Source organism: Mytilus edulis, chromosome 4, assembly GCF_963676685.1.
Source record: "Mytilus edulis chromosome 4, xbMytEdul2.2, whole genome shotgun sequence".
Taxonomy (NCBI): domain Eukaryota; kingdom Metazoa; phylum Mollusca; class Bivalvia; order Mytilida; family Mytilidae; genus Mytilus; species Mytilus edulis.
Genome location: NC_092347.1, coordinates 25,754,876 through 25,778,902, shown reverse-complemented (window position 1 = coordinate 25,778,902; position 24,027 = coordinate 25,754,876). Strand labels below are relative to the sequence as shown.

At 31.7% G+C, this 24,027-nt stretch overlaps 1 protein-coding gene across 5 annotated transcripts in view; it reads left to right on the top strand.

Annotated features, from left to right (window-relative positions):
* Positions 1-23,269, top strand: part of LOC139519299 (equilibrative nucleoside transporter 1-like) — a 34,983-nt gene extending 11,714 nt beyond the window's left edge. For 2 of the 5 annotated variants that reach the window (XM_071311275.1, XM_071311277.1), the window contains exons 3-15: positions 1,969-2,092; positions 3,664-3,745; positions 4,358-4,497; positions 4,874-4,968; positions 8,477-8,527; positions 9,529-9,614; positions 9,953-10,001; positions 10,647-10,744; positions 12,348-12,458; positions 12,889-12,991; positions 15,820-15,905; positions 20,516-20,712; positions 21,397-21,767. In XM_071311275.1, the coding sequence (XP_071167376.1) occupies positions 1,969-2,092; positions 3,664-3,745; positions 4,358-4,497; positions 4,874-4,968; positions 8,477-8,527; positions 9,529-9,614; positions 9,953-10,001; positions 10,647-10,744; positions 12,348-12,458; positions 12,889-12,991; positions 15,820-15,905; positions 20,516-20,712; positions 21,397-21,523 (1,349 nt within the window). In that variant the 3' untranslated portion in view covers positions 21,524-21,767. Of the gene's footprint in view, positions 1-1,968; positions 2,093-3,663; positions 3,746-4,357; positions 4,498-4,873; positions 4,969-8,476; positions 8,528-9,528; positions 9,615-9,952; positions 10,002-10,646; positions 10,745-12,347; positions 12,459-12,888; positions 12,992-15,819; positions 15,906-20,515; positions 20,713-21,396 lie in introns of all 5 variants that reach the window. The other 3 variants (XM_071311276.1, XM_071311273.1, XM_071311274.1) reach the window with 3 other exon arrangements.
* The last annotated feature ends 758 nt before the right edge of the window (positions 23,270-24,027 follow it).

Genomic DNA, 24,027 nt, shown 5'->3' with positions numbered 1-24,027 from the left:
GGTAAAATATCAATATTTGTTGACTAAGATCAGAGTTTCCATCAATAGTCATGAAGACTATACACTGTAACAAATGAAGTTCTAAAAATCATTTTTATGGCCCCGCAACGAAGTTGTCAGTGCCATATAGTTTTACCCTTGTCCGTAATTCCGTCATTCCGCAACAAACCATTATACAGAGTTTTTTTTCTAAACGACTTCAGATATCAGGCTAATTTTTGGTATGTGAGTTAACCATGATGAGTTACAGACCAAGTTCAAGTTTCGTTCCACTTCGCAAATTTTAACCGAAATTACGGGCTTTGGACTTTGATAAATTGTTGAAAATCACAGTTATATGGACTTTTTTCTCAACTCTTTCAGATATTGGGCTGATTTTTGGTATATGAGTTAACCATGATGAGTTACAGTTCAAGTTTAAGTTTCCTTAATGACGGGCTTTGGACTTTGATAAATTGTTGAAAATCATACTTATACAGACTTTTTTTTCTAAAGTATTTCAGATATTGGGCTGATTTTTGATATATGAGTTAACCATGATGAGTTACATATCAAGTTTAAGTTTCCTTCTGCTCCGCTAATTTTTGCCGAAATTGCGGGCTTTGGACTTGGATAAATTGTTGAAATTACGGTTATACAGACTTTTTTCTAAACGCTTTCAGATATTGGGATGATTTTTGGCATGTGAGTTAACCAAGATAAGTTACAGATCAAGTATAAGTTTTGTTTGGCTCTGCTAATTTTTGCCGAAATTACGGGCTATGGACTTTGATAAATTGTTGAAAATCAGAGTTATACAGTCTTTTTTTCTAAACGCTGTTAGATATTTGGCTGATTTTTGGTATGTGAGTTACTCGTGATGAGTTACAGATCAAGTTTAAGTTTTGTTACGCTCCACTAATTTTTGCCAAAATTAAGGATTTATAACTTTGAAAATTGTTGAAAATCACAGTTATACAGACTTTCTTTCTATAGGCCTCCAGATTTTGAGCTGATTTTTGATATGTGAGACTACTATCAAGTTTGTGTCTACATGTGTTATTGAAATTGCAGATTTTTTTGAGACAGGGCCATTTGTGTCGCTTTGACACATCTAGTTTTTAATGAAATGTTTATTTTGGAATGTATTTCATCCCACTTAGAATAAAAACTCTTGAAAATTAACTTTAAATTTTTACCTGATTTAAAGTTGTCCAAATTTTCTTATATTAAAAAATTATCAAAAGGTAGAGAACGTTTCATGGGATGAATGTATTTGTGATTACTGCAAATTCTCAGGCACTGTGCCATTTATTTCAAAACTTTACATCTTGTTGTGAGTTCTTGTGTCCCAAAATATTTCGTCACAACTTTTCCAGGAACTATCAAATATTGCTTGAATGTTATCAGACTTGCTACTTCATTTTGATAGAATACTTACATATTCTTATTCATAAGGAGAGTGAATGCTACTCATATGGACAGTAAATGACATTTTGTTACATTGTTCTCAGGAGCACAAATCAGAGTTTACTGCAATTTGGTATAAAATAAACAAACTTTATTTTATAGATGTAAGATGATGTGGTAAGAGTGCCAATGAGACAACTCTCCATCCAAGTTACAATTTGTAAAATAAACCATTATAGGTCAAATTTCGATATTTAACATGGAGCCTTGCCTCACATTGAACAGCAAGCTATAAAGAGCCCTAAAAAAGACTAGTGTAACACAATTCAAACAGGAAAACCAACGGTCTAATCTGTATAACAATCGAGAAAGACTTATAAACCACATCAACAAACGACAACCACTGAACATCAGGTGCCCGACTCTGTAGCATGTTATACTCTGTAATGCATTACCTTCTTCATGTTAACCAAATAATTTAAGCTTATTACTAAGCTCACATTTATTTTGTTTTGAATATATACTGTCAGACATATTATAAAGCATTTATTCTATATGTTTAAATATTTCTAATTTTAGGGGATGATGATAAAGATGCTTTCTTGCCACCCGTAAAATTGGAACCAGGGTTAGATTCCCTGAACAGAAACCCAGAAGAATTTGATGAATTAGATCCTTCAGAAGAAAATGCTCCTCCAGACAGGTAATATGTATTTATGTGGTATCCCTTTACCCTAAAGAATTTCAGACACTGAGATAATAATTTGGTTTGACTCATCAGGTTGATTCTATCACAAAAAACAACTATCAAACAAAAAGACAAAAGACACATAGAGCTAATCTGAAATAGGGGTGAAAGATACAAGAGGGACATTTATACTCATAGATTGAAAATAAACTGACAACGCCATGGCTAAAAAAGAAAACAACAAACAGAAAAATAATAGTTCAGTGTCTTAAAGTACTCGCAGTTACTGAAGCTAGTTCAAAGCCAATTACAATTAATAAATTAATGATTTACAGACTAAAATTTGACTTGTACAAAAATGATGCTTTATGTGACCAAGTCTTGATTCCTTTTTTCTTTTTTTTTATATAATTTTTGTCGAGCCTGCAACTTTTGTCGCAGAAAGCTCGACATAGGGATAGTGATCCGACGGCGTTGGCTACGGCGGCTACGGCGGTGTTAGCTCACTTCTTAAAAGCTATATATTTTAGAAGGTGGAAGACCTGGATGGTTCATATTTTGTATATAGATGCCTCATGTTACGAAGTTTCCGTCAGTCACATGTCAAATGTCCTTGACCTCATTTTCATGGTTCAGTGACCACTTGAAAAAAAAGTTAAGAATTTTTGTAACGTTGAATTCTCTCTTATTATAAGTAATAGGATAACTATATTTGGTATGTGCGTACCTTGCAAGGTCCTCATGCCTGTCAGACGGTTTTCACTTGACTTCGACCTCATTTCATGGATCAGTGAACAAGGTTAAGTTTTGGTGGTCAAGTCCATATCTCAGATACTATAAGCAATAGGGCTAGTATATTTGGTGTATGGAAGGACTGGAAGGTGTACATGTCCAACTGGCAGGTGTCATCTGACCTTGACCTCATTTTCATGGTTCAGTGGTTATAGTCAAGTTTTTGTGTTTTGGTCTGTTTTTCTCATACTTTATGCAATAGGTCTTCTATATTTGTTGTATGGAATGATTGTAAGGTGTACATGTCTAGCGGACAGATGTCATCTGACCTTGACCTCATTTTCATGGTTCAGTGGTCAAAGTTAAGTTTTTAAGTTTTGATCTTTTTATCTAATATTATATGCCAAAGGTCAACTATATTTGGTGTATGGAAATATATTATGATCTATATGTCAGTCCCGCAGGTTTTATTTGACCATGACCTCAATTGCACGGTTCATTGGACAGTGTTAAGTTTTTGTGTTTTGGTCTATTTTTCTTAAACTATAAGTAATAGGTCAACTATATTTGTTGTATGGAAGCATTGTTAGCTGTACATGTCTGCCTGGCATGGTTCATCTGACCTTGACCTCATTTTCATGGTTCATTGGTCTTTGTTTAACTATCTTGTTTAATGTTAAGTTTATGTGACAGTTGTAATAACGCTTTATACTTAGGACTATCAACATAATATCAATGATTAGTAAAGAAGGCGAGACATTTCAGTGTGTGCACTCTTGTTTATTCAGTAGTTGGTATTTTGATACCATCAATATGATTGTGATGATCATAACATTTAAACTCTTGTGTTTCAGATATCGTATTGTGTTCTTCATCATGTTGGTTCATGGTATTGGTATTTTGATGCCATGGAATATGTTAATCAATGCTCAAGCGGTAAGTTTATAATAAGAATCTTAACTTTAACATAAAGACCCCAAAAAATAAACGCACAAGCATAGTTATTGCTACTAGTTTTGACATAATTGTATTTATTCAACTTAAAAGAAACTTTTTTATTATGTTTAACTTGCCATATGAAAGTTAGAAGATGTGGTTTGATTGCCAAAGAGACAACTCTCCATCAGGGACCAAATTAATGACATAGAAGTAAACAACTGATGGTCCCTACAGCTTTCACTCTAATACAAGATTCTACAAGCTGGATCTAGATGTTTTAATTCTACCACAAACAAAAATAAATTAACAACCTAATTTAAATATCGTTATATCCTACCAATAAATATGAAAAAAAATGTTTATCCAATTAAATCTCTATCAATATTTCAATAAACTCTCCATAACAGTGCCTTTATATTTAACTAAAGAGTGCCCTTTAAGTGTAGCCATTCACACTAAGAGTGCCCTCTGAGAAAAAAAATTACCCTGCCCTCTTCAAAAGGTGCAGGAAACACAATCATTGTATGAAGGTTTAATTGAAGATCTCTTTCTTATCATTCAAATATTTTCTTGTATAATATTTGATAAATCTAAATATGTCTTTTACAGTACTTTGAAAACTACAAATTGGCTGAGAACACAACAGAAGTAAATAACTTGCGATCAAATTTTATGTTCTCGATTGGCATAGCATCACAAGTTCCAAACTTCATCATGAGTGGAGTAAATGCATTTGTACAGTGTGGAGGGTATGAACATTTCTTTTCTTAACATATTATTAAATCTACAAACTCATTCAATGCCCTATTAAATGGACATACTCATTACACTAAAACAATCATCTACAAATATGTTATGACCAAAAAGGAAGATTTAGACAGCACTTCTTGAACCAAAGTACTTGTTAAGTCAAGTTCTAATTTGAAACTGTTCTACATTCATTAACATTTAGTTCAAGTTGGGGATCATATTTTTTCATGATTGTTTTTCATCTAAACAGAAAGACAGGTGATAATCCTTTTTCGTGTCACAAAATCTTTGTAACTTTAAGTGTGTTTAATGTTCATCAGATTATACAATTATTTATACATGATATGATTGGAAATACTTATATGTATTTTGCAGACAAGCCTCCCCAAGAAGGATAGCTATCTCCATAGTGATTATGACCATGATTTTTATTGGTACTGTTGTATTAGCCATGCTGGACAGTTCAACTTGTAAGTGATATTGTTAACACATGAGAATTTATATTAGTTGAAAAATGCTTGTTGGTCAATGCCTAAATAACTACACATCTACACTGCATTAGACCAATTAAAATTAATTGATAGATTTTCATCCCCGCCCGCCCCTCTGAAATTGTCCCGCCCCCAATTTTTTTATTTTATAAAATTTACGATTTCCGGAATTTCGTTCATTTCCGTTACCGGTAACCGTTAAAATTTCGTTTCATCCTCAAGCTTCCTGTTTCAAATTTCGGTTTTGTAACTCAAGTAAATCTAACAAAAATGATTAAGTCGACCTTTCCGCTGCTCTATGATGACAACATCATCTTCCGAGAGTAAAGATTGATAACGAGAATGACGTGAAATATTGGTGTTACGAGAAACACGCTGTTTCCAAGACTGCAAATCGCGGTATGTCACAAATTTCTGTGATTAGAAAACTGCGGACTTTTTTTATTGATGCAATGACTTTGTCTCAGGAAATTTAAACCGTAAATGATACCCAAAGCGCAAGATTCATGGAAACCATTGATACAGAAAACATGACTGGTTTAAAGATATTGAAACACAAGCACGAACTTGTCAGATTTATTGAATTTAAAAAGTCGACTAACATCATGAACATATGCATTTTATTTATGCAAGCCCTTTGATTTTACCCATGGCTGTCTTTTTATGTTGACAAACAGCAAATGTCCCAATACACCCAAAAAGAGTCATTAAACAACAACTTTTTTTTTATTATAAAGTTCATGTTTTACATGATAATTATATTTTCATTTTGCATATAAAGTACCAACCCTATTATTTTCAACACTCTCTGAGTTTTCATTTTATTCTGTACTCATAATAATTGTGTTGCATACCAATGCATTTGCTTCATTTTATGGGAATACAAACCATTGTTTAGAAACCCAAAAACATTTGGTGTAGGTAGTCTAACTGAAGAGAGTATTTCTCACACGTTTTTGTTGTTAAGTTTTTAAAGCCGCAATTAGATATATTCATTTAAGGATTGGAAAAATTATGTAAGATTCCTGATACTTGTGTATATAAAAAAGAAGATGTGGTAAGATTGCCAATGAGACAACTACATGTATCCACAAAAGACCAAAATGACACAGACTTTAACAACTATAAGTCACTGTACGGCCTTAACAATACATGATATAAGCTTATTATTACACTTGCATATATGAAGAACTCGTCACAAAACATGCAAAAGGGTTTCATATGAAATAAAATTTAAAAAATAAAATCCTCCCACCCGCCCCATTTTTTTCAAAAATTTGGATGAAAATCTACTAATTAATTTTAGTTGGCCTTAATTGAAATACACATAATTACAATTTAACCATGTATGATATAAATCCAAATCCAGGTCCAACACTAAATGAAACAAAATATGACTGTGGCTTCTGTAAAACAAAAGTATGCTGGTCGGATAAAGGAATTATGTGTGACAGTTGTGACCAATGGTATCACACATCTTGTCAAGGAGTAGGAAATGAGACATATAACATGTTATCAGATAGTAAACACCTTTAGTATTGTCTTCGCTGTGCACTACCCAACTACTCAGGCGGACTTTTTGAATCACTCGACACATTGTCGGACACAAACATTTTTGACTCTCTAAACCTAGATGCATCATCATGCTCTGAGATTTTAGACCCACCTCAAGCAACATCATCTCCAAAACCCATTCTCAAAACAACCAAAAAGCCTAAAACAACAGCAAAAAAGGCTAACAAACGTCTCACAATATTAAATATAAACTGTCAGTCGATAAAATCAAAAGTAGCTGACCTCCACCAAGTAATTGACCAAGTCCAAATAGATTTACTATACCCACTGCAGCATGGTTTTAGATCAAAAGTTAGCTGTGAAACACAACTTTTAACTTTTACACAGCAAATACTTGATTACATGGCAAACGTTAAACAAACTGACGTAGTTGTCATGGATTTTTCAAAAGCGTTTGATAAGGTGGACCACCAAAGACTTATCCTAAAACTGAAACGCATGGGAATAAATAACAAAACAACAAATTGGATAGAGGCATGGTTATCACATAGATCCCAAAAAGTGGTGGTTGACAGTCGCACATCAAATAGTTGTCCTGTATTGTCAGGCGTCCCCCAAGGCTCTGTTCTCGGGCCATGTCTGTTCTTAATTTACATCAATGACATGCCAGACAACCTCAAAAGTAATGTTCGCCTCTTTGCAGATGACACTATTGTGTATCTAACAATTTCATCATTAGATGACTGTCACACCCTTCAATCAGACCTACATAAACTGGAACAATGGGAGCAAGAATGGCTTATGTCCTTTAACCCAGACAAATGTGAAATCATCCACATAACAAGAAAACATAAACCAATCATCTATAAATACACATTACATAATCATATTCTAAAATCAACAAACAAAGCAAAATATCTTGGCGTTTCCATCACAAAAGACCTGACATGGAACTCTCATATAAATGACATCACAAACAAAGCAAACGCATCACTGAGATTTATTAAAAGAAATGTAAAAACAAACAGCATAAAAACAAAAGAACTGGCTTACAAAACATACGTAAGACCAAAAATAGAATACTGTAGTGTCGTCTGGGACCCGTGGCAGAAACAACAAATACATAAAATTGAAATGGTACAGAGAAGAGCTGCCAGGTATACAATCAACCAATACAGCTATCAAAGCAGTGTAACAGCCATACTTGAACATCTAAGATGGCCAACATTACAACAAAGAAGAAATCTTGCATCCGTCACCATGCTATATAAAATCCAACATCAATTAGTCTCCATCCCAGTAAATACATACCTAATACCATCTAAGGAACATAAATTTATACAGCCATTCTCTCCCACAAACTATCATTTATATTCATTTTTTCCTAGAACAATAAGATTGTGGAATTCCCTACCATACCAAGTAGCCTGTAGCCCAGACTTAGAAACTTTTAAGTCTGGTGCAAAACCACATATGTACTGCTAAACCAAACCATGTTTTTATCTATATACACAAAAAAATTAAAAAAAAAATGTTTTTTGAAATTATTGTAAATATGTTTAGTTAATTTGTTTCCCTAGTATGTGCCTTCTTGTAATCTTCAACATATTGAAGTTAAGAAGTATTATGTAGATGTAGATGTATAACAGGCACATTTTATAGTGAAAAAGGTAATCTGAATTGTTCAGAAATGTGAATTTAATTAGTGTTAATTGCTCTGATGACCTTCATCAGATACTCTTTAAGACCAACATTTGAGGAAACCAAATACACAGATTTGATGAGTTTACATGTAATTATTTACTAAAAAAAGGTAGCAGTTTTATCAATTTTGATATGTTGAAAAATGGTTTGATATATTATATAAAGAAGCAATGTTTTTTTTGCACTATTTAAAAATAAGTTAGCCATTATAGAAGGTCTCTTTTCCATATTCATTCTTTTAATTACATTTATATAATTGTTTTTCCAGGGTCAGTTGAATTCTTCTATATCACAATGATAATGGCTGCAGTTCTAAATAGTAAGTTATATGTGACAGGACTGAATGTTAAATATCTCTTAAACTAGTGACAATAATTAAGTTTAATTTGTTTTAGTATTCTTTTATAAAATTTTACATAACTGTTTGTGTTTTAATGGTGACAGCATCATCTGTTTTGTATCTCTGTGGAAGTCGAGAATTTTAGTGAAAATTTTAGAAGTAAATTTAAGAAACTATATGTATCTTTTTCTACATGTTTCTCACTTCGTTTGGATGCAAAGACATTAATACATCTTAACAACACATATTGTTGTAATACATCAAAGGACATAAGTTTTAGTATTTATAACTGTAATTACTATATATTTAGAAATTATAACATGCATTTATAATTGCCAGTTTGTTGGGATATTGAGAAATATCCTGTTTAATTCATATAAAAAATTTCAAAATGCGAGTTAAAATTATTGCGATCATAACCCTGTCGCATTTTTCACAATAATAAAAGTATTGCAATAATTTCTGAATTTACAGTATTTGACAGGATAATCACTGTTTTCCATAGTGTCCAATGAAGTAACTAGAAAACATAGCTGAGAAACCTATGTAGATCGAAATAAGAAGATGTGGTATGAGTGCCAATGAGATAATTCTCGATCCAAGTCACGATATGTAAAAAGTATACAATTATAGGTAAAAGTACTGCCTTCAACATGGAGCCTTGGCTCACACCAAACAGCTAGCTATAAAGGGCCCCTACATGACCAGTGTCAAAGAATTCAAACAGGAAAACCAAGTCTAATCTGTATATAAAAAAAGAAGGAGAAACAAGAAACACTTATGAGAATCTTATGAACCAAATCAACACATGACAACTACTGAACAACTGGTTCCTGTAGACACGTATGTAAAATGTTTACATTTACCTTAACTCCAGTTTCTTAGAGCAAAGGAAGAATTAAATGCATAATAACATTCTTTTAGATAATTTAAAAAGTACATGAATTTAGCTGACAGATAAAATGTTTTATTTATTGTAGTGGCGACTGGTGTTTATCAGAACAGTACTTTTGGTTTAGCAGCCATCTTACCAATGAAGTATACCAATGCCATAGTATTAGGAAATGTATGTATTAAATACAAACAATTACAGGAATTGAAGAAAAAAAACTTAAATTAAGTTTTAGGGATAGGTATTGAAAAGATTTAAAACAACAAACACAATACATTGTATTTTAGGGATTTAACATAAATGTACTTTACATTGACATTCACATATGTTGACAATGCAACAGGTTCACTAATAAACTGACCACCCAAAATTACTTTACATACAGCAGAATTTAAAAAGATTCAGCTCCATTTTACAAAAATACAAAAAAATATTTATAATCAGCTATTTTTAGGACTGTTCCAGAAAATACTATGTCTCCCCCCAAATTACTAATATTACTTCTTTTTCAGAACTTGTCTGGTGTATTCATTGCAGTTATTAACCTTGTTTGCTTGGCATGTAAGTTATATAATAAAATCTGTACAAACTCAGTTGTTGTTTTAAGATATATTAACCTTATTTCTGCATCTTACAATTATCATCTTTTATTCACATGTTGATGCAACCATATTAACAAATATGTCATAGCAAACAAAAGATTACATCTGATTGCGACACAATTCCATACGTATATATATTGTTTTCTTCTACCATATATAAACTTGCTTTAGATGAATAATTTTAGAAAATATAGTCAGCTTTTGAATGAACATATTCATTGGAAAGTCCCAAAACCAACATTTTTTTCATCGACATAGTTGAGGGACAATTTTTTGGGACCCTTCCGTGTCCATCCCAATTTTAAGTAAGAGCTTCTGAAATTGAAAAAAACAACATATACAAGTATCATTTAGAGGTAGCATTCAGTCGTGAGTAAGTCGCTCAATTTATATTGTGCTGAACGAGACAACTAAGCAATCAATGACCTTATGTGATTCTATATTTTTGCTAATTAAGGAAAACAAATTATTCAATTTAAACCTATTACTATCTGAACCACTATCATTAATGATAAAGTGAAATCTTTGCCAGAACTTTTGTAAGAGCAACTTTTGATTCAACTAGAACTTATAATTTAAGGCCTACACATACTATTTATTTCAGTGGCCCCTGATCCTAGAACCCAGGCTATCTACTATTTTGTTACGGCTATTGTTATCTTGTTGGTAGCTTTTGATGCATACTTCCTTCTTCCTGTAACTGTAAGTACTTCTGTAAACTAATAACAAGAAAATGCAATTTGTTACTGGTAACGAACCAATAGACCACAGATGATTAATCAAATTATGTTCAAATTCCTTTGTTTTGGTCATGTTGGTTGAAGTGTTGCAGTTAAAAATTGACAGAATTTCCAATTTTAAATCTTATTTCGGATTATGCTTTCATATTATTGTTAAATTCAGACCAGATGCCTTCCAGGAATTTTGTGATGTATGAACATGTAGCAATGATTATTATTATACTGAACTTCAAAGCCAGCCAGCCATCATTCTTCAAAAGTGTTATTTGTTATTATCACCTGATCATAATTTGAATGAAAGATACATGTATTGTTGTAGAGGTAGCTGTAATCATTTGTACTTACCTGTTAAGACAAGTAAGCCAACAAGGTTGATTGTATCTGTTTACATACTTAACATCTATTGATTTATTAATGTGTGTAAATTCTACAATAGATGCTTCTTCTTTTTTTCAAGTCTTTTTATTTACTTACTACTTACCCCAAACTAAATGTTGAAATTGTTTGCTTATGTTGTATATCAGAAAAGAAAAAAAGGTTGTAAAAGTATCTTCTCAATCGATTTGTTAATTTACAGTTTAATTGCAAGTTTTTTGGTAAAATATGAAATTATTTCTTCTATAATTAACTATGAGCTTCTTTTAAAAAATAATTCAGAAAAAATATAATAAAAGTAAATTATTATTTTATGTTCTCTATATTTAAATGAAGTAAAAGTTACTTTAAAGCTATGCAATTTTCTAATGCAGTTGTTTTTTCTTTATACATGCATAACATCTTTAGCAAATGCTTTCATTTCTACTAATTTAAACGATAGCTTTGCTCTTTTGATAAACACATTATCCCTATTTGCCATCATTACTGAATATCACACACAGACATTCGCTTGAATCTTGATATTGCGAGAAAAAGTGTAAGACAATTCACTGCATAGGAGGGGCGAAAGATACCAGGGGGACATTCAAACTCATAAATCGAAAATAAACTGACAACGCCTAGGCTAAAAAAGAAACAAACAAACAATAGTACACAAAACACAACATAGAAAACTAAAGATTAAGCAAAAAGAACCCCACCAAAACCTTGGTGATATGACTGGTAGGTTCAGGAGATCTTGCTCCACATGTGGCATCTGTTGTGTTGCTCATATTAGTACAAACTCGGTAAAAAGTCTTTAATTCAGTAGATCATATTAGTAAAAAGGGAACGGGATTGTGGTTACGGCATAAAAAACATATTTGATATCATCTGTGAGTTTTAAACATGATGTTTTAGGTCAAGTGTTGAGAATGAATGTCTATTGTGTATTGAATCAGTCGTTTTTTTACATCTATCTCCTTAATTGGCGAAATATTTGAAAGTTTTACAAACAGTGTTATTATCCTCCAAATATAAATTTATGATTGTCAAACTGAAGAATCTTGAATATTTATCTTCAGTGAACTCATCGGAATGCTTTGGTAAAAAGATATGTGAAAACTATTTCAATCCTTAATAGGAAAGAAAGAATAGATAGTTTGTTCAATTCAAGTACATATAAAAAGTAAAAAATCTTATCTTTTCAGAATTTTTACAAATATTACAAAGATATGGTTGCCAGGAAACAGAAACATCACCATAATACCAGTAGGACTTGTTCACAAACTTGTGGCATGTATTTAATGGTCTTCAAAAAGGTATGATGGTCATAGTTAGTTGTCAGTTAATTCAAAATTGTAAGAAATATTTGTGTTGCAAGATACATTTGGGACAAATCAGTGAGACAACAACCCACCTAAAGTAATAACCATAAGATGTCAAGATATTTTTTAAATAGCATACAATATTCAGCAATAGAAATGTATGGATACAATATGCAGAGCTTTTAGATATAAATGCCTAGAGTCTAACAGTCTTAGAAGTTCAGCAAAGCTTAATAAAAACTGAACTTATGTTATGGTTAATGCAGATTATTTAAAATAGGATTGAATTTAGATGTTTGTTTTGATGGAGAAAGTGTACAGAACAAATGTTTTGCTTATATTAATTTCTAATTTCTTCACTAGACTTCAGTAAAAATGATGCAATTTATTAGAATGTAATCAAAATATATAAATATATTGACAGATCTGGGTACAAGCTGTGAGTGTATGGTTTACTTTTTTCGTTACCTTGGCAATTTTTCCAGGAGTATGGGCAAATATAAAGAGAATAGATTTCCCTCTGGAAGGTAAAAAGAACTTCTTATTCCTTTTAATTACATGTCAATTGCTTCATATGAACAACATTTCACTTACTATGAGATATACTTATATACCAGTCGATCAGCTTGTAGGGATGAATTCAAACTGCAATTTGGTAAAAATATTAAAGCAATTTGTATTGTAAAAGGGCAAATTCTATTTGATAAGCACTGTAACAAAAATTGTGAAATAGTTGAACTTAGGACTTGTCCCTCAGAAGCAGACAAATGAATTGTGCAAAAATTTTCATTCTAAACATTTCAAGGTTTTTTTGCTCACTCCAAAAACTGATATCTTTTGTATGACATGTTCCTCTTCTTTTTTAATCCCAAGAAGTTAATTTAAGTTGAACGTAAAAAAAAATATAGCCTGATTTACCAGCAACTTTATGTTTTATTAAAATGTTCAATAAAATGGAATAGTATTGCTTTAAAATTATATTTTGTGTTTATCCAAAAGCTCTGTTTGGTTGTGAATAAGTGACAACAAATAGCATATGAACTTCAGATATTTGAATCTTTTGTACTTTCATTTTGTTAAATCATACAAATGACTGTGGGTTCTTCATCTTTGAGATGTCTTAATTCAGTTGTAAGGTGTAGAAATTTACTTTCATTTTAAAATTGTATTTCATTTTAATTAACATCACAATCAAATGATAAGCAAGTCTGTGGTTGCTGAAATCACTTCATCACTGTATGAAATTTAAATATTTTCATCTGTTCACAGATTGGATGTTTGCCCCTAGTATAATTACAAGCTACAATTTCATTGGATTACAATTTTTATACGACCGCAAAAATTTTAATTTTTCGTCGTATATTGCTATCACGTTGGCGTCGTCGTCCGAATACTTTTAGTTTTCGCACTCTAACTTTAGTAAAAGTGAATAGAAATCTATGAAATTTTAACACAAGGTTTATGACCACAAAAGAAAGGTTGGGATTGATTTTGGGAGTTTTGGTTCCAACAGTTTAGGATTTAGGGGCCAAAAAAGGGCCCAAATAAGCATTATTCTTGGTTTTCGCACCATAACTTAAGTATAAGTAAATAGAAATCTATGAAATTTAAACAAGGTTAATGACCATAAAAGGAAGGTTGGGTTTGATTTTGGGAGGTTTGGTCCCAACAGTTTAGGAATAAGGGGCCCAAAGGGTCCAAAATTGAACTTTGTTTGATTTCATCAAAAATTGAATAATTGGGGTTCTTTGATATGCCGAATCTAACTGTGTATGTAGATTCTTAATTTTTGGTCCCGTTTTCAAATTGGTCTACATTAAGGTCCAAAGGGTCCAAAATTAAACTTAGTTTGATTTTAACAAAAATTGAATCCTTGGGGTTCTTTGATATGCTGAATCTAAAAATGTACTTAGATTTTTGATTATGGGCCCAGTTTTCAAGTTGGTCCAAATCGGGGTCCAAAATTAAACTTTGTTTGATTTCATCAAAAATTGAATAATTGGGGTTCTTTGATATGCCAAATCTAACTGTGTATGTAGATTCTTAATTTTTTGTCCCGTTTTCAAATTGGTCTACATTAAAGTCCAAAGGGTCCAAAATTAAACTAAGTTTGATTTTAACAAAAATTGAATTCTTGGGCTTTTTTGATATGCTGAATCTAAACATATACTTAGATTTTTGATTATGGGCCCAGTTTTCAAGTTGGTTCAAATCAGGATCCAAAATTATTATATTAAGTATTCAGCAATAGCAAGAAATCTTCAAGTGCAATAGCAAGCAATTTTCAATTACACAGTATTGCGCAATAGCAAGAAATCTTCAATTGCACAATATTGTGCAATAGCAAATATTTTCAGTTGCACAGTATTGCGCAATAGCAAGAAATATCTAATTGCACAATATTGTGCAATAGCAAGAAATTTTCAATTGGAGTTATCTTTCTTTGTCCAGAATAGTAGTTGAATCAACTTAAATCATTGTTTTATACAATATACAATGTATATTCACTTTTACTACCAACTGATAAATTAAAACAATCTTTACCATTCAGTGAAAACAAGCACTTTATTTTACATTTTAATATTTTATGATGTATTTAAATGAGTAGTTATTGTTGCAAACTCCATTAGGAATTTGAATTGAGATCAGTTTTAGAAAAAGGGAAAGGGGGATGTGAAAAAAAATGGGGGGGGGGGGGGGGGTTAATATTCAACAGCATAGTGAATTGCTCAAAGACAAAAAAAATATTTTAAGTTCATTAGACCACATTCATTCTGTGTCAGAAACCTATGCTGTGTCATTTTAATCACAATCCAAATTTAGAGCTGAATCCAGCTTAAATGTTGTGTCCATACTTGCCCCAACTGTTCAGGGTTCAACCTCTGCGGTCGTATATAGCTGCGCCCTGCGGAGCATCTGGTTATAAAGTATAATCACCTTTACAAGTGAACTACATTTAAAAGTTGTAAATAGCTACATAGCTAGAATTTTTTTTTTTTAATAATTTTGTTTTGTATTTGTCACTATTTAGTCATTAACTTAAGTCCTGCATGCACCAGATTTCAGCCTACTATTGGATACTTTGGAAAGTCTTTTTATCCAAAATATTATTTGCTATTCCTTTAAAAAATCCAAATTAAATCTTTGGTCTAAAATTTAATTTTGCAAGTGTTTCCTGCTGTTTGGGAGTTCATAATAAAAAAGCTGAATAAATGATATTCATAAAAAGTATATGTAAAACACTGTTATGTCAGATCAGTTAAATATATAAGTTTAGGGGTTGCTTAGTATAATGAAAATAAATAATACATTGAAAGTATGTTTATTATTGCCCATTTCTTTTGTCTATTTTCAGACCAGTATTGGGCACCAATATTCTGCTTCCTGAGTTTCAATCTGTTTGCTTTCTTGGGAAATTTGACCTCAGAATTTATTCGTGTGGTAAGTAGATTTGTCAATTAACAATATAATGATTTTCAGTCCCTTTCCAAACTTATCTACATATGAATGAGTTACTGAAAATCAAAACTCAATGGCTCATGATACATAAAAAAATTTTTTTTCACCAAACCACTGTAGTTCATCGTTATGAAGATGTCTTTAGTGGAAATTTCCAGTTCTGAAACAGTGAATACGTCACCTTTCTGAAAATAATATGAAATTGCCTAGGGCCATGCTTTACCTATCACTTTGTGACTGCTGTCAAAATTTCTGTCTATACTTTGTCCTCATGTTTTGAAGTTATTGCACCTGAAATATGCCCTTTTATAATAGGCTACATATTATGGGATACCGTTGTTGTCGGTTTGTCTGACAGTAGTCAACATGTCGGACAATAACTCATTAGATTTGAACCTATATATATAGCTATTCACATCAAACTTTGATGAATTGTTTATATCTTTTATGTGAGTTCCTTTTCGTTTCTATAAATTTTAAGTTTTCTGAGTTTTATGTGGGTTTTTTTCAATAAAAAAAGGGAATTTTCCGGGTTTTTTTCAGACAGTAACTCAAATAGACTTTCACCAATTTGCAAGAAACTTTGGTTTATTGTTTATATCTATATATATATATACAACTGGTATAAACATCAACCCAAAAATGTTAGATCTGTAAATTTGCTTTGGCAAAGGAGTAGGTCCAGTAAGACCCCTTTTTGGCCCCAAAATATAGCAGTTTTACAAAATTGTTAAAATGTAAACTTTTAGTTATTTATTGGACAGTAGATTGCTTCTGCTACATAAATATGGGCTGTTTTTGACAATACAATGCACATATATCGGGTACTAGCACCATTAAGTCATGCTAAATTACTTAAATCTTCACAATTCTAGAATTTTAGTTAAATTTTAGACGGTTTTCGTGTGAAACGAAAGTGGCCGCATTCGTGTTCATCCTCTATATTGAAATGTAAGTTGTATTTTATGATAATACATAACATATATAAAGGTTGAGGATGAACACGGATGCGGCCACTTTCATTTTTGACAAAAACCATCTGAAAAGTGACATTTTTTGGCATATTTGGTAGATTTTTCATATTTGAGCTTGAATCAGGCCGTTTTTAATGACTAAATCAGTTAAGATCTTTCACATAAACTAATTTATTCAAATGAAATAGACACTTAAGTGTTTAAAAAGTGGTCAAAATCTTTTGTAAGATGAACCTGAAATTTGAGGCCAAAATCAGTCCTCACCGGACCTACTCCTTTTTAGCTCACCTGTCCCGAAGGGACAAGTGAGCTTATGCCATCACTTGGCGTCCGTCGTCTGTCGTCCGTCGTCTGTAGTCGTCTGTCGTCTGTCGTCTGTCGTTGTCTGTCGTCGTAAACTATTTCAAGAATCTTCTCCTCTGAAACTACTGGGCCAAATACTTTCAAACTTTAACTGAATGTTCCTTAGGGTATCTTATTTATAAATTGTATCCGAAGTTTTGATCTATCAACAAACATGGTCGCCATTGCTAAAAATAGAACATAGGGGTCAAATGCAGTTTTTGGCTTATAACTCAAAAACCAAAGCATTTAGAGCAAATCTGACATGGGGTAATATTGTTTATCAGGTCAAGATCTATCTGCCCTGAAATTTTCAGATGAATCAGACAACCCGTTGTTGGGTTGCTGCCCCTGAATTGGTAATTTTAAGGAAATTTTGCTGTTTTTGGTTATTATCTTGAATATTATTATAGATAGAGATAAACTGTAAACAGGAATAATGTTCAGCAAAGTAAGATTTACAAATAAGTCAACATGACGGAAATGGTCAGTTGACCCCTTTAGGAGTTATTGCCCTTTATAGTCAATTTTTAACCATTTTTCGTAAATCTTAGTAATCTTTTACAAAAATCTTCTCCTCTGAAACTACTGGGCCAAATACTTCCAAACTTTAATTGAATGTTCCTTAGGGTATCTGGTTTGTAAATTGTATCCGAAGTTATGATTTATCAACAAACATGGTCGCCATTGCTAAAAATAGAACATAGTGGTCAAATGCAGTTTTTGGCTTATAACTCAAAACAAAAGCATTTAGAGCTAATCTGACATGGGGTAATATTGTTTATCAGGTCAAGATCTATCTGCCCTGAAATTTTCAGATGAATCAGACAACCTGTTGTTGGGTTGCTGCCCCTGAATTGGTAATTTTAAGGAAATTTTGCTGTTTTTGGTTATTATCTTGAATATTATTATAGATAGAGATAAACTGTAAACAGGAATAATGTTCAGCAAAGTAAGATTTACAAATAAGTCAACATGACGGAAATGGTCAGTTGACCCCTTTAGGAGTTATTGCCCTTTATAGTCAATTTTTAACCATTTTTCGTAAATCTTAGTAATCTTTTACAAAAATCTTCTCCTCTGAAACTACTGGGCCAAATACTTCCAAACTTTAACTGAATGTTCCTTAGGGTATCTAGTTTGTAAATTGTATCCGAAGTTGTGATCTATCAACAAATATGGTCGCCATTGCTAAAAATAGAACATAGGGGTCAAATGCAGTTTTTGGCTTATAACTCAAAAACCAAAGCATTTAGAGCAAATCTGACATGGGATAATATTGTTTATCAGGTCAAGATCTATCTGCCCTGAAATTTTCAGATGAATCAGACAACCTGTTGTTGGGTTACTGCCCCTGAATTGGTAATTTTAAAGAAATTTTGCTGTTTTTGGTTATTATCTTGAATATTATTATAGATAGAGATAAACTGTAAACAGCAATAATGTTCAGCAAAGTCAGATTTACAAATAAGTCAACATGACGGAAATGGTCAGTTGACCCCTTTAGGAGTTATTGCCCTTTATAGTCAATTTTTAACCATTTTTCGTAAATCTTAGTAATCTTTTACAAAAATCTTCTCCTCTGAAACTACTGGGCCAAATACTTCCAAACTTTAACTGAATGTTCCTTAGGGTATCTAGTTTGTAAATTGTATCCGAAGTTATGATCTATCAACAAACATGGTCGCCATTGCTAAAATTAAATGCAGTTTTTGGCTTATAACTCAAAACCCAAAGCATTTAGAGCAAATCTGACGTTGGGTAATATTATTTATCAGGTCAAGATCTATCTGCCCTTAAATTTTTAGATGAATCAGACAACCTGTTGTTGGGTTGCTGCCCCTGAATTGATAATTTTAAGGAAATTTTGCTGTTTTTGTTTTTGTTTATTATCTTGAATATAATTATAGATAGAAATAAACTGTAAACAGCAATAATGTTCAGCAAAGTAAGATCTTCAATTAAGTCAAATTGACCAAAATTGTCAATTGACCACTTAAGGAGTTATTGCCCATTAAAGACTTTTTTCACAATTTGTTCATCATGTTGACTTACTTTAAAAAATCTTCTCCTTTGAAACTGCTGTATCAATTTCAGCCAAACTTAGGCTAAATGAGTTTCAGAGTATCTAGTATAAATTTCATATTTTATTTCCTTGTATGTCAAGAAACATAGCTCCTACGGCTAAAATAGAACATAGGAGAAAATGATTATTTTTTTTGGCTTTTGAAGAAAATAGGACGATCCAAAAAACATTAAATAAATTGAAAAGCCAAAATAATCATTGATGAGAGATTTAACCAAAAGAATTAAGGTGAGCGATTCAGGCTCTTGAGAGCCTCTTGTTTGTTCTTCCCTCGCCGGGATTCGAAACCCATGCTACTGAGATATCTTGACACCAAATCGCCTGCACTGTAATTGTGGGCTAGACCACACGACCACCTGGGCTTTATAAAATGAAGCTTTCGGTGGCCGGGTGTTTCCTTTCCAAGTCAGTTTTAATCTAGCTTCGTACTACAGTACATGATATATAAGACATGAAGATGTTATTTTTACAGATCAGCTAAATTATCTGTAGTAAAGGATCCTTCAAATTTATGTCAGATGCAGTCACAGTAATAATTATGTTTATAAGTATGTCTGAATCAGTGACAACTCTACAACAGATTTATCCATCGGATCACCAGCAGTGAAACCAAATCGCCTGCACTGTAAACGTTGCTCTAGACATATATATATATATATATATATATTGACATTAGCTCCCTTTTGATTTTTATAAATTTAAGATTTTACGCTTCCAAGTTATGTGATTTTATTCATTAAAAAAAAGGAGATTTTGCCGTTCGGACAATGCTTTGAGCAGTTATCATGAAACTATGGTGACTGGTTTATATCTATTGAGATAACTTCCCTTTAGTTTTAATGAATTTCTGATATGACATTGAGAAGTTATTGAACTTTATTCTTCAAAGAAGTGACAGCCGTATCATATGGATGCAGCTGTTTATTTTGGCATTTTATTGCCATTGTTTCAAAAAATTTAGGAGCTAGGTTAAAATTGTATAACTGCAAAAATTATCAGTATAACAAGGTTTATCTGAAAGTTTGACATTTACAACCTGCTATGAAGTGGTTACGGTACCCCTGAAATGTTGATTTTACTAAAAAGAAAAAAAATTAACAGAAAAGGTGGTATTTATTATCATTTTGATTTGAAGAACATATAATTTAATATCTATTTTATCTTCTCATCTTTTATGATTTTATTTCCAGCCAGGACATAGATGGGTGTGGATTCCTGTGGCCATAAGAGGATTACTTATACCGTTCTTCCTAATGTGTAATTTTAAACCAGAAGAGAGAATTTTTGATGTATTAATAGAGAATGACTACATCTACATTGTTGGGGGTGTAGTTCTAGGATTTACAAGTGGTTACTTCAGTAGTCTCTGTATGATGTATGGACCAAAGTAAGTCACTAGTCTAGAAAGTGGTTATCAAGGTTTTTATACCTGGGGGTTTTGTAAAAAAAAAACAATATTCACCACTTCAAAGTTCTTGACGAAGCATTTCTTAATTGGTTAGTTCTTCTATCAGTACTGTGTATGTTCATTTTCTATGACAGGGAAATGCAACGGTAAAGTAAGTAAAACCGAGGTTATGGGCTCTTTTGTTTAACCTAAGCAAAAATTTTACACTGTGTACACTTTCTCCATCAAAACAAATATCCAAATTCAGTCTTTCTTTAAAAATCTGCATCAGCCATAACATAATAACCAAGGTAATGGGCTTTAAATGAAGGATATGGTCAAAAGAAAAAACATGTAAGAAAAATATAAAGATTTAACAAATATCAAATGATATACTGTGGATTCATTTTTGTGGATATCAATTTTCATGGACCTAGGAATGCCTGTATTTTTAGTGGATCTTTGATTTCGTGGTTTTGCCAAATTCTTCATACAAACCTATAGAAATATTTGCAATTTGTTTAACATTTATATTAGTGATTAACCTGTTCCCACGATTTCCACAAAATTGGTATTTAATGAATAATAATGAATCCACAGTACATTAAATAAACAAAACAAATTAGATAATGAAGATTTTTTAAACAACTGCTCTTGAACTTATAGAATAATTTAATGTTGTAGGTTGGTAGATCAGCAGTATGCAGGAACAGCCGGAATGATTATGGCATTCTTCTTAGTCTTGGGTATAGGTACTGGTGTCAACTTCTCTCTGATTTTAGGCTTGCTAACAACCAGACCAGTGGTCTAATAGTTAGGCTTGATAACGACCAGAGCACAGACTTGATCTCAACACATATCTTACAGATCTGTAAAGTTGTAGAGAAGTGATGAATTTATTTGAGTGTCCGTTTTCATTGTTAATGCATTTTAAACTTCTTTTAATAATAGTAAGTTGACGAAGAGTGATAATGACACCTTCTTTTGAAAGTCACCAATATTTTTGTAAATTTTTCAGTCTTCCTACAATATAGGAAAATGAAGCTGTGTACCCAGCCAAAAGCTTGATTGAACTACTGTATTCTTTTCTTGGCAACTTTCTTTTATCCCCTCTTAAACGTCTAGTCAAATTAAATCAGAAGGTTATGCACAGTTTGAGATTTCAAGTCTTAAAATTTTGTCAGATTTTCTTGTCAACCAAATAATATAGTGATTGTTACTTAAATATGAATTAATGGGGTAAAATATTTTGTTACACCTTTTGTTTGGTTAATTATTATTATTGGTGAAATGCTTCCAACTACTGTGAAAGTACTTTTATTTCGTAGGGAACTAATTTTTGTGGTTTTCGTGGACGACTTTATCCACGAAATTAAGTGTCCCAACGAAATATAACAATTGTTGTCCAAATCAAGACATCTAATGGAAAGATCCCTATGTAGGTTTGAATACCTATATGATATAGAATATACATTGAATATCGGCAAATCTAAATAGTAGTCTCAGGGCAAATAAACTATGAACTACAGCTTTTACAACTTTTGATCTTTAAATTCTCATAAAAAAAATTGTTTAATCGATGGAAGTCAGATTTTCGGTGATGATCTGCTATGATAGAGTGTTCATTTTATGTCCTCATAATTCTTGTACGGGAAATAATATTTCATGCTGGGCATGCTTTTGATAGAATTATTTTTCAATTCAAAGTACATTTATAGCATTTGTTGATGTTACTGTTTTCTGTGATATGTTTATGGCCTAATTAACACCTTTGATGGTCTTTAATCTGTTGATCACTCGATCTCAGGTTAAAAAGTTTCATCACAATGATTTACACACTGCAACAATTTAAATGTTTATTTTACAATTTCCTTCAATCAAGCAATCAAGATAATTTGTAATCTTGGTTTATAATGGCTTCAATTCTTTACTTCATTTTTTTTTTTTTTTTTTTTAGAAAATTAAAATCCACAAATTTAAAAACCCACGAACATGTAACTTTTGCTCAAACCACGAAAATTGGTACCCATGAATTAAAGAACTTTCACAGTAATTGGTGTTTATAGATAATATAATGCTCAGATTTTTGTTATCAAGTTCCCAAATGGTTTTGCTTTATTTATTTTATTTAATATTTATTTTTTAATCGAGATCAAGCTCCATAGTGTGTATGCCTCTAGTTCAGCCTTGTGAGCATCAGTTTGGGTTACCCATGCTAACTTTTCTTTGAATGGGATACTTAAAGGTATTCACTGCATGTTGAGGCTGAAATGGTAGCATACATTATTTACAAGTTTGTTCCCTAGCAGTTTCATTGGAAGAATAGCTTAAACCAATTGGGAAATTAGAGTGCAAAGAATTGTTTCTTCAATTTTATTTTACAAGTTGAGATGAGTTTATTTAGATCATTGATGATATATATTTCCTTGGGTGAATAATTTAGTTTGGATATTTTTCTAGTTTTATATTGTGTTCAAGTATAATATTTGTTACTGGTTTCTCTTCCTGTTGTTGGAGTACCCACTTTAAGTTATTATTCAATAAACTTTGGTGCTTATTTACTTAGTTTTATCTACGGGTTACCCATGCTTTACATGAATTGATATAAATTTCAATAGTTGAAGTAACCTATTTTCAAGTCATTATTTGATAAACTTTCTTCTGGTGCTTTTTCATAGTAGTTACTATTACCAACGGTCCTTCCCACTGTTTTAATGGATTCATAAATAAAAAATGTCACTGCCTAATTGATTTTTTTTAAATCATTGATTCACAGATGTATTAAGAAATTGAAATATCCATGCTCTTTCTGTAGAGTAAATCTTTATAGATGTTTTGTTTACCATGGCGGCATTTCAGCATAATGTTTAGTTCATAAAGAATTTCATCCATATGTTTAACAATAACTTAACATATGTTAAATATCACACGTCCAGAATGGGCATTAATGAAATCATGGTACTATTGAAAATTAATCACTATCTGAAAAATCCACATGAAACACAATCAAATTTGTTAGAAGTTTAGTTAATAGAGCATTTTGTAAAACCATGACATTAGTCTGACCATTTCCATTTACTGAAATCCATTAATTATAAAGTCAATCATTTTCGTTTATAGTTGTATTCATTATTTTTTAAACCTATTCTATCATTTTGTATCAGTTCTTGTTCTATGGTTACTTTCTTAGATTTATCCCTGGATTGGTAAAAAAGTATTGAGAAATGTGTAAAACAGTTGTTTAATTGAACCATACTGTATGATGGAACATGTCAGATTAAGATTTAGTCTCTTCTGTTCTTCTAAGTAATGCTA